At 44.4% G+C, this 12,483-nt stretch overlaps 1 protein-coding gene across 1 annotated transcript; it reads right to left on the bottom strand.

Annotated features, from left to right (window-relative positions):
• Positions 1-5,460: 5,460 nt before the first annotated feature.
• On the bottom strand, positions 5,461-7,263 carry LOC145448841 (zinc finger BED domain-containing protein 5-like). The gene has a single exon (XM_080327294.1). The coding sequence runs from the start codon at positions 7,261-7,263 to the stop codon at positions 5,461-5,463; it is 1,803 nt and encodes a 600-aa protein (XP_080183420.1).
• Between the last annotated feature and the right edge of the window lie 5,220 nt (positions 7,264-12,483).

Below are 12,483 nucleotides of genomic sequence, written 5' to 3'. Positions count from 1 at the left end.
TACGGTTTCGTCATGTTGCAGAAGCGGCTGTTCGGTACCGATATCGACAGTATGGCATCTGGTGCTTGCATCCGAGACATTCCCGTCATTCAGTTCCCCCGGCATATTTCCGTCCGTATCGATCGATCGCAATTCAATGTTCTGATCAGAGTGTACGCCACGTGTTTCAGTCGGAGCACCGCTTCCCGCGCGTTTCGAAAATCTCTGTCGCAACGTGTTCACCGGTCCTGAAATAGACTTCAACACGGCAGTGCGTCTCTTATGAAAGGACTTACGCATTACAGCACGTTTCGAACAAAATAATTTACAACTTAAATACAATCCCCAGATCATAGCGTTCAACAGACAAAAAATCAAAATGTACTGGACAATTGGGCTCGTTACACTAGCCAAAATGTACAAGATGCTGCCCCTAAAAGCTTCATAAACAATCTTAACTGGCAGTGAAGGGTCGGCGTCGACGTGATCGCCGCTTATACTACGATTAGCTAAGTGGGAGGCCGATAATTCACGCAATTTTTGAACTAACAACATGCTATGGGACATATGAGCCAACACACTGTCATAATCCGTACCAAGTGAAGGGTCTATTTTACTGAAAATATCTAAAAACGTTTCAGTCAGATTCACCGGATGTGTCGATTCTATAACAGTATCTAACCCGTCATGCATTGAGAATTTTAACTCAGTAACCGACGCGTTCCGCGAAATTAATAAGCCATTTTGAAATTTGAAAAATGACTTCCCTACTTTAAAAATTTTCGTCGTGTTTTTCGAGCCGAGATCTAAAGTTACCGGACCCAAGTATGCCGTTCCATTATCTACCAAGGTGGCCATTCGTGATAAGTTTTGGCCGAACCTTACAATTGGTCGCGCAGATAATCTACCGCCTGGCAAGAACAAATTATCCTGTACTACGACAGTCTGTCTAAAACATTGTTCAGCCTGTATTACATCGCCGGCTTGACGAAACCGTGGGCGCCCTTTGGTTGGCGTCAAGTATAATGCGGCGTTCGTATTGAGCGGTATCAGCGACTTCTGGATTGCAAACATCTGTTGCTCAGCGTTACATTCAAATGCGTTCAAATTGGACACCAGACTTCGGTACCGAAAATCAGATTGATCTTTTACCTCTTGTATAGTTGCAAGGAGTAGGCGCATGCTTGGGTTTGTACGATTAGAACTTGCGGCCGGCTGCCCAATCGATAACCTTCGCATATCTCCATCCTTACAACGTTTCGGTACGACGAAAAAATCGTTGACGAGACATATGATCGGGGTTTCCCTGATACATCTCGTGGTCTCCGATTGACACGATTTCCGTGACCTAAAACTCAGTCCCAATGTCGGCATTTCAATTCTTGTCGCATATGGATAACGCTGTCCATAATGGATCACAACTCGTGAATTCTTTCCTATCAGTACTGTTGGGCAACGGTATCTAGTCAATGCACCAGAATCCCAAACTACTGTGGCCAATTTGTTTCGGCAATGCCCTTTATTGGGGGCACAAAGTGACAAATCAGTCTGGTCAGATCTCAAGGCCACGTTCAGACTGTCATATACAATATCTACGTCATGAAAAATCAAATTTCGCAGATACCCTTCGTCTGTCGTTGGCCATGTCCAATCTACGTGCAATGAATTATTGGTAGCATACAAGCCTGCCCCCATGTCCTCCAGATTCCCGTATTGTGACAATTTAGTAACTATAGCGTGCTGACATTCCGCCAATGGAATCTGGTAACGAACCTCCTCAGATACCTCTTGGCTGTAAGTACCAAAAAAGAAGTAATGAGATTTCCAATGTCATTCCGTAACATAACACATCTGTCCACTAAAATGATGGAAGCGGTTACGCAAGGCATAAATATCAGCGGTGCATTTCTCCGAACGAGTCACGGGGTTATTTACACACTCATCTGGCGGGGTAATTTCGATAAACTCAGAAACAGCATTCTTTGTACAAACTTCAATGTCCATCTTGATATCCGTGCTATTCACTGGGTTCGTTTGAATCAACGTCACGGCTGACAGCACAATCGCCAGACACAGAATTGACGGATAGGCTACTCCATAATCCTTCAGCCACTTCGGTTTCTTGACAGCACGTCCTGATTTCGTTTTAACGGGACTATTGCTATCGTTTCTGGAAGTAGAATTTGACAGATTAGGACTTGCTACCTCCTGTACCGTATCCTTGATCGCCGCAGTGGCATTGTCTCGATTTCCTGAATCGCTCGAAACGGCAGTGCTCAGCGGCGGCTCAATCTGATCTGAATGAATTTTCTCAGTAACATCATTATGATCGACATGCCGGTTCACATTCTGCGCTTTTTCCACGACCACGTGTTTCCTTGAAGCCTGTGAACCGGATATTTCATGCATGTTCGGCGCTGGCGGCGAAAAATCTGAGAGGCCGTCTCCTTCGTAAAACGCGACTTTCACACGGTCCAAAGGCACGTTCATCTGCCTGCCAGAAATTGCAATTTTTAAATGATGTTTGCCTCTGTACAATACCTCGTAAGGTCCCAGATAAGTCGGGCGCAGTCCATGCATCAAGCCAGGCTCTTTCACATAGACAAACTTGCAACGGTCCAAGTCTTTTTGCAACACTTCAGTGATTCGATCGACTCGCGTGCCTGTTGGTTTCATGCCGTCTAGAAAGTCGTAGATTTCGCTGACATATTCAATCTTCTGCGCCGGCCGCGATGTCGGATCACTGTATTCAACCAATTCACAAGGTAAGCGAACATTCTCACCAAACATCAGTTCATACGACGTGAACCCGAGGTCCTCTTTAACCGCTGAGCGGATGCCCCATAGCGCCAAGCCGAGATGTGACACCCAATTGTCCGGACTACCATGTGTCTTCAGGCTTAATTTCAAAGTCTTGATGCTTCGCTCAACAAGAGAGTTCGTCCTTGCACAGTACGGAATAGAGAATTGCAAATCAGTACCGATCTCTTGCATAAGAGCTGTGAATGTAGCAGATCGAAAATAACTGGCCTGATCACATATAGCCACCATCGGCGATCCAAACATACTAGCATATCCCCACAAAAAGGCGTCACTTACGCTTGCCGCGTCACACGTAATCATAGGAACAGCAGTCATAAACCTGGTGAATCTGCATACAACGACGAGCAAGTACCGATATCCCCGGCATTGTGGCAACGGTCCCGCGACGTCGATGTTGACCGACATCCATCTTTTATGCGGGATTGGCAAGTTAGTCAGCTGTGGTCTGTTGTGAATCGTGATCTTGCAAGCTTGGCAGTTGTGGCATTGTCGAGCCCATGACGCAATCTGCTTCCGCATGTCCGGCCAGAAATGAGAACGGCTGATCAGCTCCGCCGTTGACTTCATTCCTGGGTGAGAAAGATTGTGAATCATTTTGAATATACGACGTCTCAAACTGGCGGAAATATACGGCCGGGGCTTTTCCCTATCCGATATTCTGCACCAAATGTGATGTTCATCAAATCTGCGTTTTACCAATCCAATAGACGTTTCCGGCGGCGCGTCAATCAAGGCTTTCAGCTCCTCGTCGTCCTCCTGCGCTCGTGCTATTTCGCCTGTCGAAACTATATCGGCATGGTCAAGAATCACGTTGTTAATGCAAGGGTATGGCTCATTTGGTAATTCATGTTCATCGTCACTCTGCAGCGTGTCATCAATGGAGATCAATTTGTCAAGCATTAAATCTGGTCGTGATAAACAATCTGCGACCGTGTTCTCCGAACCCGCAAGTAATTTTAAACATGGATGATAGTCCAATATGACGCAGCGGTATCTATTTTGACGTGCCAGTTTCAACTCACACGTGCTCGAAGTTAGTGTCTGGAATAGCGACTTCGAATCCACAAAAAGATCAAATTCCCGTCCGCGCAGGAACGTATTGAAATGCACCACGCCATTTTTACATGCCAGTAATTCCTTGTCAAAAATGTCATAAAACTTCTGATTCGCTCGAAAGGCTTTGGAGAAGAAGCCCAGTGGTACAAGCTTACCGTCAGGTTCATATTGATGCAATGCGGCCGCCATGGCCGTCAGCGAAGCGTCAGTGTATAACGCTAACCTTGCATTTTTATTCGGGTGTGCCAACGCGGTCGTCTCGGCAAGCAGCGCTTTGATGGTCTGGAAGCTGGTCTCCGATGCTGTCGTCCATTTTAACCGCTCGTCCTTCTTTGTGCAAGAAGATATCAGGTCGTACATAGGTTGTGCTGCTTCGGCAAACCTAGGAATTAAACGATGGTAAAATGCTGCCATTCCGCAAAAGCGTCTCAGCCCTTTCAACCGCTCTGGGCGAGCAAAGTCCCTGATTGCCGCAGATTTGTCATTAGTCGGCAATATACCTTCAGGTGTCACCAAATGGCCCAAGAATTCCACTGAACTCAGGCCAAATTGACATTTTTTCGCATTGATAGGAATGCCTACCCGTTCCATAATTGAGAAAACTTCAGTCAATGTGTCAAGATGATGGTCCCAATCGCAAGATCCTACGAGTATGTCGTCCAGGAACACGAAAGTATCCTTCACATCATGGAATAACTGTCTCAAACAAAAGCTAAAGAAATTAGGACTACAACTGGTCCCCATCGACATGCGTTTAGGGGCATATACGGCAGAATCTACCGCAAAAGCAGCAATCTCTGATGCCCTGTCGCTCATTTTGATGATGTAATAACCATCTTTGATGTCAATAGCCGAAAATATGGAACAGCCATACAATTCATTCGTAAAATCGCGGAGATAACTGATAGGATATGCAGTCTTCACTGTCCATTCATTAATCGCACGATAATCAAAGCATATACGACACTCTGCCTTATTTTTCTTGGCCACAATGTGCGCTGGGCTAGAATAAGGCGATGTACTTTCGACAATCCAACCGCGGTCTAGCCAAAGTTTCAGTTTTTCTTTTACTTGATCGCGATAGTGGTGCGGTATTTTGCGTTCAGGCAATTTGATAATTGGCGCCCCCGGTTTGAGGCAAATGTCAAATTCATATCCTGCTAGCGGCGGACGATTCAAGTCAGTATCAAAAAGGACCTGATAACGTGTCAACAGCGCGGTGAGCTTCTCATTCGCACATTCCGTGGTCAGGTTAGTAACCAACCCAGCCGCCTTACTGCTCGACGTAGCCGTTAAGGCAGTGGTTCCCAACCTTTTTCTCCCCGTTACCCAAAACCAGACTTTCCAGACAGGTTTTTACCCCCCTCTTCCATCAAAACCACGTTTCATCACTAAACACTCAAAAACGATCGTCCAGTCCAGGATGGGAGTTTTACCTGAGGGAGAGACCGACCTGAGAAAAAGCGACATCAAGTTTGAAAGAGAAATAAATTGGTTTATCAGTGGAAAAAGGCTGCAGACGTTCGTTGCCAAGGAACAAATGCAAGCAAGGGATAGCAAACACCAAGACAACTGTCGTGGAATGACAAAGATAATATTCAATCAGTGCGAAGGTTGAGCTTGCATATCTACCACTAGCTTTGCAATTCTGGGTTTGGTTGTACTGAGGGCAATTCTTGCGTCGTTTTCGACATCCAGGCGATTCCGCTTTTTGGTTTTCAACCCTACAATGGTCGAAAATCCTTGTTCGCAACGATATGATGTCGAAAAGGAGATGAGAACATTCAATGCCCGTGTGGCCAATGTTGGTGCATCCTGAAGTCTTTCTATCCAGAATGCATCCAAATTCTTTTCTTTGAAATCAATTTTCAAGGCCTCACTCATTCTGAGGGCGATGAATTCCTCCTTGGCGGGAAAGTCATCGTCGTCCACTTGGCTGTCAAGACACCTGAACGGTTCAGTTAGCCATCCCATGTTAGTGGTGTCCAAATCCGGAAAATATTCTTCCATTTTCTCGACTAGCTGTCCCAAGTGGTCAGCTATGTTCCCTTTCAACGCCTCTGTGAAGTCGGGTTCATTCTCTGTCTCCAGGCCTTCGAGATACATGTCGAGCGTTGGAAACTGTGCCAGTACACCTCTGTTGACCCGCTTAATCCACAACTTCATCTTCGCGATAAATGCTGCTACAGCTTCTTTCGAGTGGATCACAGTCACACACTTGCCTTGAATTGACAGATTCCCTTTGTTCAACTCAACAAAAATATCGGCCAGGTAGCCAAGCTGGGCAATCCAATGGGGGTCTGAAAAGTATTCGGCCAAGCCCGACTTCTTTTCTATCAAGAAAATCTCAACAGCCTCACGAAGTTCAAACAAACGGGTGATCACTTTGCCACGAGATAGCCATCGCACCTCTGTGTGGTACAGTAATGCCTCATATTTTTGCCCCATCTCCTTGCACAGTTCCTTGAAAAGACGACTGTTCAACTCCTTCGCTTTTATGAAGTTTACAACCTTCACTGCTTGGTCGAACACTATTTTCAAGCTCTCCGGCAGAGATTTGGACGCAAGCGAGTAGCGGTGCAGTGCGCAATGATCCACATGAATGTCCGAGTTTTCCCGCTGCACAAAGCCCCTGAAACCGCGGTTTCCACCCATCATAGCGGGACAGCCGTCAACAGAGATTTGCTGCACATTGTTCCACTCCAAACCGTGCATGCCCAAGAAATCGTTCACAAGGTTGAAGATATCTTCTCCTTTCGTTGTTGTCTTCAAGTTCTTGGCAAGCAAAAATTCCTCCTTGACAGAGTACTCGTGAATGTATCGAACGTATCCGAGTAAAACTGCGCAGCTGCTTACATCCGTGGATTCATCGAACTGGAGAGAAAACATTTTGTGAGGACTTGCCTTCACTTCGGCAACGACTTGGGCAAGGATGTCAGCTGCAAGATCATCAACCCTTCTTCGAATTGTGGTGTTCGAGACTGATACTCCTTCCAGCTTCTTGGCCTGATCTTCCCCACACATTTTGGAAACGATCAACTTGGTACAAGGCATAATAAGGTCTTCTGCGATTGTGTGGTTCTTGGAACTTTTTGCAATTCGGTATGCCACCTCGTACGAAACTTCAACAGCGGCCGTTAGCTTCTCCGAAGCCATGCCACCTGATCCAAATTGAATGCCTCGAAGTTGCTTCGATTTGCCCTCAAAGTATCCTCGACTCTTTCCGGCCAGTAGCGGATGACGCTTCATGAGGTGCTCGTTCAGTTTTGACGGCTTTAGGCTTTCGTTGGTCAAAACTTTGAGACAAATGACACACTGTGGTCGATCGTCACCATTCAGTTGTGGTGTGTTTACAAAGCCGTGATTCAAAAACGCCTCTGCATAATGTCGCTTCTTGCCCGGCATAATGACAGTTCTTCTGAGGAGCGTAAAAAGCGGATGATTAGAGTGCATCAAATGCTAAGGTGAAGTAATGTGGTAATAAGGAACTTTTATCACACAAAGAATAAAATCTCTAACAAACTCAATTATAAACTGACCTATGAGCTATGAGAGCAGTCACGGAGGAAAAAAAACAACTTCAAGAAGTATAGGACCATAGCAATTTACAGCGTAGCTGGCATGGAAACTCCGTAAGCAATGTTGCGTTTTGCACTGCCTCCAGTGGTGGCGTACAGATGCTGCTGCTTCAACCTGCTTTAGTGTGTTTCTGGGTAATCTTCCAGCTGGGACCAGAGCACAAAAGTAAATGAAACTGGTATCAATCGAAAGCAAATTTCGCACTGATTCCAAAAACATAAGTGGAAATCCGGCCCGGGAACTGAAACCCTCTGAAAATTGACTTCAAAGTCTTAAATCGTCATTGTTTCACACAATGGGGTCGCCGGCCGACAATCGCCGATTAACTTTTCGTATGATTGTGACGCCACTGAGCGGAGATGAGCCGTGCTGTAACGCGTATCCCAATACCAGTACGGTAGTTCACGTCGTTGCGCAATGCGCATTTACACAACCGTCGATAAATACACGGTATAACACAGAAGCCTCCGCATATCATCGTAGAAGAAGTTACTTGACTATTTTTGGAAAAATGATGTCACTGATCTGTCAGCGTATGGAGTTGCAGTTGGAATTTCAACTTTTATAGTTAGGTCAGCAAAATTTGCACTCATTCTTGGTTCACATATTGTCAGTCTGTAGTTCATACATAAGTGCTCGGACTGCTCACTGTTCAATCAAGTTGTCACATTATGGCCACTGTAAATATGTTCTTTCTGGAGTATTTGCAATAACTGGATATAAATATACAGAATGTAAAAAATCAGGCAGGTTCCACTCGTTGGAATAATGTACACTCGGAATCTGCTTCAGCAGAATAGATGCAGTCATCACACAGAAGAAAACATTGCTTTTATATATCCTAATTTAGCAACTATTGAAATGATCTCCACAAGTATCGGAAGACAGCGTTAGTACGGCTAATGTTTACATCTCTGTTCTGAAATCTGAATGACGGCTAAAAAGTATTACGCTAGCGATAGGTGTCGCTGTAAACCACAACATCGATCGTATTCAGATGGAACTCTCCATGCCAGCTACGCTGTAAATTGCTATGATCGCATCGTGCTTTGACTTCCTCTTTGGCTTCGCTGTAAATTGCTATGATAGGACGGCGCCATTATGAAGTTTGGAAAAGCTGTGCACACCCACTGACGAAAGTCACCTTTGAATTTTTATATTTTTTTTCACAAAAGTACGAAGAAAACAATGAATACAACAATTATTTTTTTACTTAAAATCCGACCCCTTTTTACCCCCCCAAAAATGCCAAATTACCCCCGGGGGGTAATTTACCCCCAGGTTGGGAACCACTGCGTTAAGGTTATGTTACGTTCCTCGTCAGAAATGGTCTGATTTTTCATGTCAATAACCCATCCAAAATGTTTGATAAAATCAGCTCCTATTATGTCATACGGAACCTCAGCTTTCTCAAACGGGAAGGTATACGTGAAGTCAGAACCAAAAGTCAATGAAAGGTCTTCTGTGCCAAAGCCGAATAACCTTGTATTGTTGGGACATCTGAAGGCGACCGTAGGCTTAACAGACGCGCAATCCATCATTTTCTTAAAGCAGCGTTCGCTGCCCGAATCCACCAACAACACACATTTAGTAAGCAAATCGCACAAAAACAAAAGATTCGATCCAGTGAATGAAGGGGGGTTCTCAAGCTTTACTTCATTTATTACAGGCATATTTTCAAGCTTGTCACCCCTTATTGAAAATTCTGACTCTTAATAGTCGCGTCAGAGGGGCCATTATCCTTTTCCCAGGTGCATGATGGGGCCGTGCATTTAGTGGCTTTTCGACCGTATCGGAAATGGAACCAGCAATACGGGTGTTCAACCTTGGATTTCTCAACCCTTGCCCTAGCGTCATTACTTTTGTTCGGCTTCTTACTGTCATTGTAACGCGAATTGGGTTGATTACTGTTCACTTTCAATACTTCACGAAATTCCGACCGTAGATCTTCAAACATTTTACGAATACCCTCGGAATGATCACATTTATTCCTAGGTTCCCAGGCCTGTTTGTTCACTGCATTAACACGGTCCGACGCTACAAAAGGTGGGGCCGACGGTGAAAGGTTTGAATGAACAGCATTGACATAACCCGTGCCTGTCGGAAGGCTTTCATCCGCGCGCTGAGCAATCGTCAATAATTCGTGTGTATCAACGTCATCACCTTGAGTTACTAGCGATGGTCTCAACCTAAGATCCAACATTTGGATAAAGATAGATCGCCATGATCGTCTGTTGGCCTCACAGTCAACCTGCCCGGACATGTACTCGTTGGTGTAATCGAACGCCTGTTCAGGGGTCCATCCACCCTTCCTAACCAAAGCCATAATGGCTGCAAAATTATTGGCCAATTTTTTCGATTGTGGCATATACCGCTGAAGCAAAGCGCTCTTGGCCTTCTCGTAACTATTCACGTGTTTCGTGTCTAGTCGGCCATTGAATGTCTGTTTAATGATGCCTTGGCCAATGTTGAGCATAACAAACGTTGTTCGTGCCTGATTAGAAGTTATACGAAACGCCTCGAACATTACTTCTGCTTGTTCAAAGAATTGCTCAGGATAACGTGTCTCGAATGTGACTTTTTTCAGTTTATTCACAACTTGATGCATTTGACGCTGTAATTCCCGTTCCTGTGCCGTCAAGGAAATTGGTTCAAAATCCCTATTCTGTTGCGGTAACATAACGGCGTCATTCGAAATTGGTGGTTGCGCTTGACTGGGCCCAACCGATCGCGACGCTATACTATGCACCGGAAATTGTTCGTGAACCACGTTCTGCTGCGTCCTATTATGCGGTACGGCGTCTAAACTCGGAACCGCGACATTATCCGCGAAACGCTGGTGAACTCTTGTATCAAGAATGGCATTAGGGGCCATATCCCCTGAAGGATCGCGTATTGTATTAGCCGACGGCGCTATCTGCCTGTGCGGTCTTCTGTGAGTTACATTAGTCAAATCTCCTCACTCGGGGCACCATGTGACAGTAGGGTTAATTGAGGTATAATAGTCTCTGCAATTAGAACTCAGACGAGTAGTTGTCCTTTCGTAGGCTGCACTCTGTCTGTACTTAACTGAGAGATAGAACGTCCTCTTCGACCGCTGCCGTATCGTGAACTCTTCAGACGAATATATTGTTCAACACAGTCTATTTATTGTACGTAATTTCAGTAGGTTTAGCATGAATCTCCTCGAAATTGCTATCGCACGAGTTTATAAATGGTCGATATTATCGTAATAGGAAGTTACGTCACGTACGCATAAGGCGTGCAATACACTGTTGTGACACGCCTAAGACACACCGTTACAGTGGGTACTGGGTAGCGTAATGCAGGACGGCCAACCCGTGGCTCGTGAAAAGGTTTTGAGTGGCCCGCGAGGTAATTCTCGACATTAGTTATAATATAGAAAATATATTAGCCAGGTAATTTATTGTGAGCTTGCAAGACCAACGGAAAATTTGATTAGTCTGACCGCGAACTTTGGGATGTTGATGACTAAAATATCAGTTCCGACGCATTGGCGTAGCCAGGGGCCATCAACATTTTTCGTAGATCTTCGTATATGGATAAAAAGTAGAATAATTCGTGGCACATTTATTTGACTTGATATTTTTCTTCGCACTTCGCGCGACTTATTGTCACTTGATCTAGCTTTTAGCCCAGTCATGAAAGTTAAAAATACGCCCAATTTACGGAATTGTGAGAGAATGTGTCGACCAACATGTGACTTTGCCTCTGCACTCGCATAAAGGTAGTTGTCGATGAAACCTTTGCGCAAAATGATAGACGCATGTTCACTGAAATCTTCGATATTGATATGTACAGTACATTGTACAAGCGTCGATTAATCATGTCCTGGCCAAGTGCGCCCAGCGGTATACAGAGGCGACCCACAATATATGCAACTAACGTTATTGTTGACCGAATTCGTTCATTAACTTTGAAACAATTTCGCGCGGTTAGGACGTGTACACAAAGTTTTCATGACATGTTTGTTATCAAATTTGATGCGTGGTAACATAAGTCCTATATTTACCATTACCCAGTAACGAAGTACTTCTACTTTTACGAAGTACTCAAGTAGTTTTTCACTACTTGTGGTACTTACTTTATTAAATCTCATTTTCGCTACTTCTACTTCGTAATATTTTGTGATCTACTTACTTACTTTCGGCTATTTTCAGTTTGTCAAGTAGAAGTAGTATAATCCTCCAATTCGAAAGAGAGACTGAGGGATTTCGGGGCTGTTTTCATGGAGTACTAACATATAATTTTCATAAAAGTTAAGTAAAGCCCAGAATTTTCATCGCGCTTCGCGCAAAGTAGGTATGGAGTGACAAGTATGTTTTCACGAAAGTATATTGGTGAATAGGCTACAATTTCGGTAGCGTGGCTCCCTTTACTAACACCGCATTGTCGCCCATATGGAATAGTTCATCACAGTAAATATGGCACATCATAACGTTTGAAACTAGTAGTTTCGCAATCTAGCATTTACCAATCACATCGTAATCGTAATCGTAAGCAGCCCAGCATGGCGTGTCCTAATCTGGCGAAGTGGTCTATGACGTTGTGAGCGGCAGACCTGTTTTAGCAGACCACTGTTGAAGCTATCTGAACAAGAGACATGCAACACATTTTCCGCTTTTCAGAAGTAGTGTTTGTATTAATCTTTTAATTCGCAGTATCATTAGTTTGAGTTCTAATTAGTTTCAGTTCCTTTGTCTGGATCTGCATGGGGAACTTACAAGTTGAAGTTTAAAAGCAAGTGTAGTAATGCCTCAATTTTCCGAAAATAAAATTACACTATGGTATGGTAATTTTACGATCCGCCATATTTTTTATTAACATATACTAATCTCGCAAAGTTTTAACACCGTATCCGATACAGCTTCTTGGTATTGCTCTTCGACTAAACTATGAGCCTCATAATATGGGTGAGGGCGCCGCACCATGACATTTTCTAAAACGGGGTGTTCGGGTAAACAAAGATTAGCGTCCATAGCGATTTCCATACCGATAATATCATTTGCATCCCATAATGCGGAC

Source organism: Botryllus schlosseri, chromosome 10 (genome assembly GCF_051294905.1).
Source record: "Botryllus schlosseri isolate E-star chromosome 10, Bs_hap1, whole genome shotgun sequence".
Lineage (NCBI taxonomy): Eukaryota > Metazoa > Chordata > Ascidiacea > Stolidobranchia > Styelidae > Botryllus > Botryllus schlosseri.
The sequence above is the reverse complement of the archived record's forward strand: the minus strand, read 5'-3'. Positions and strand labels throughout refer to the sequence as shown.

Bases quoted from the DNA above. Each gene is read 5' to 3' on its own strand.
- LOC145448841 (XM_080327294.1), bottom strand. From the start codon at position 7,263: ATGCCGGGCAAGAAGCGACATTATGCAGAGGCGTTTTTGAATCACGGC.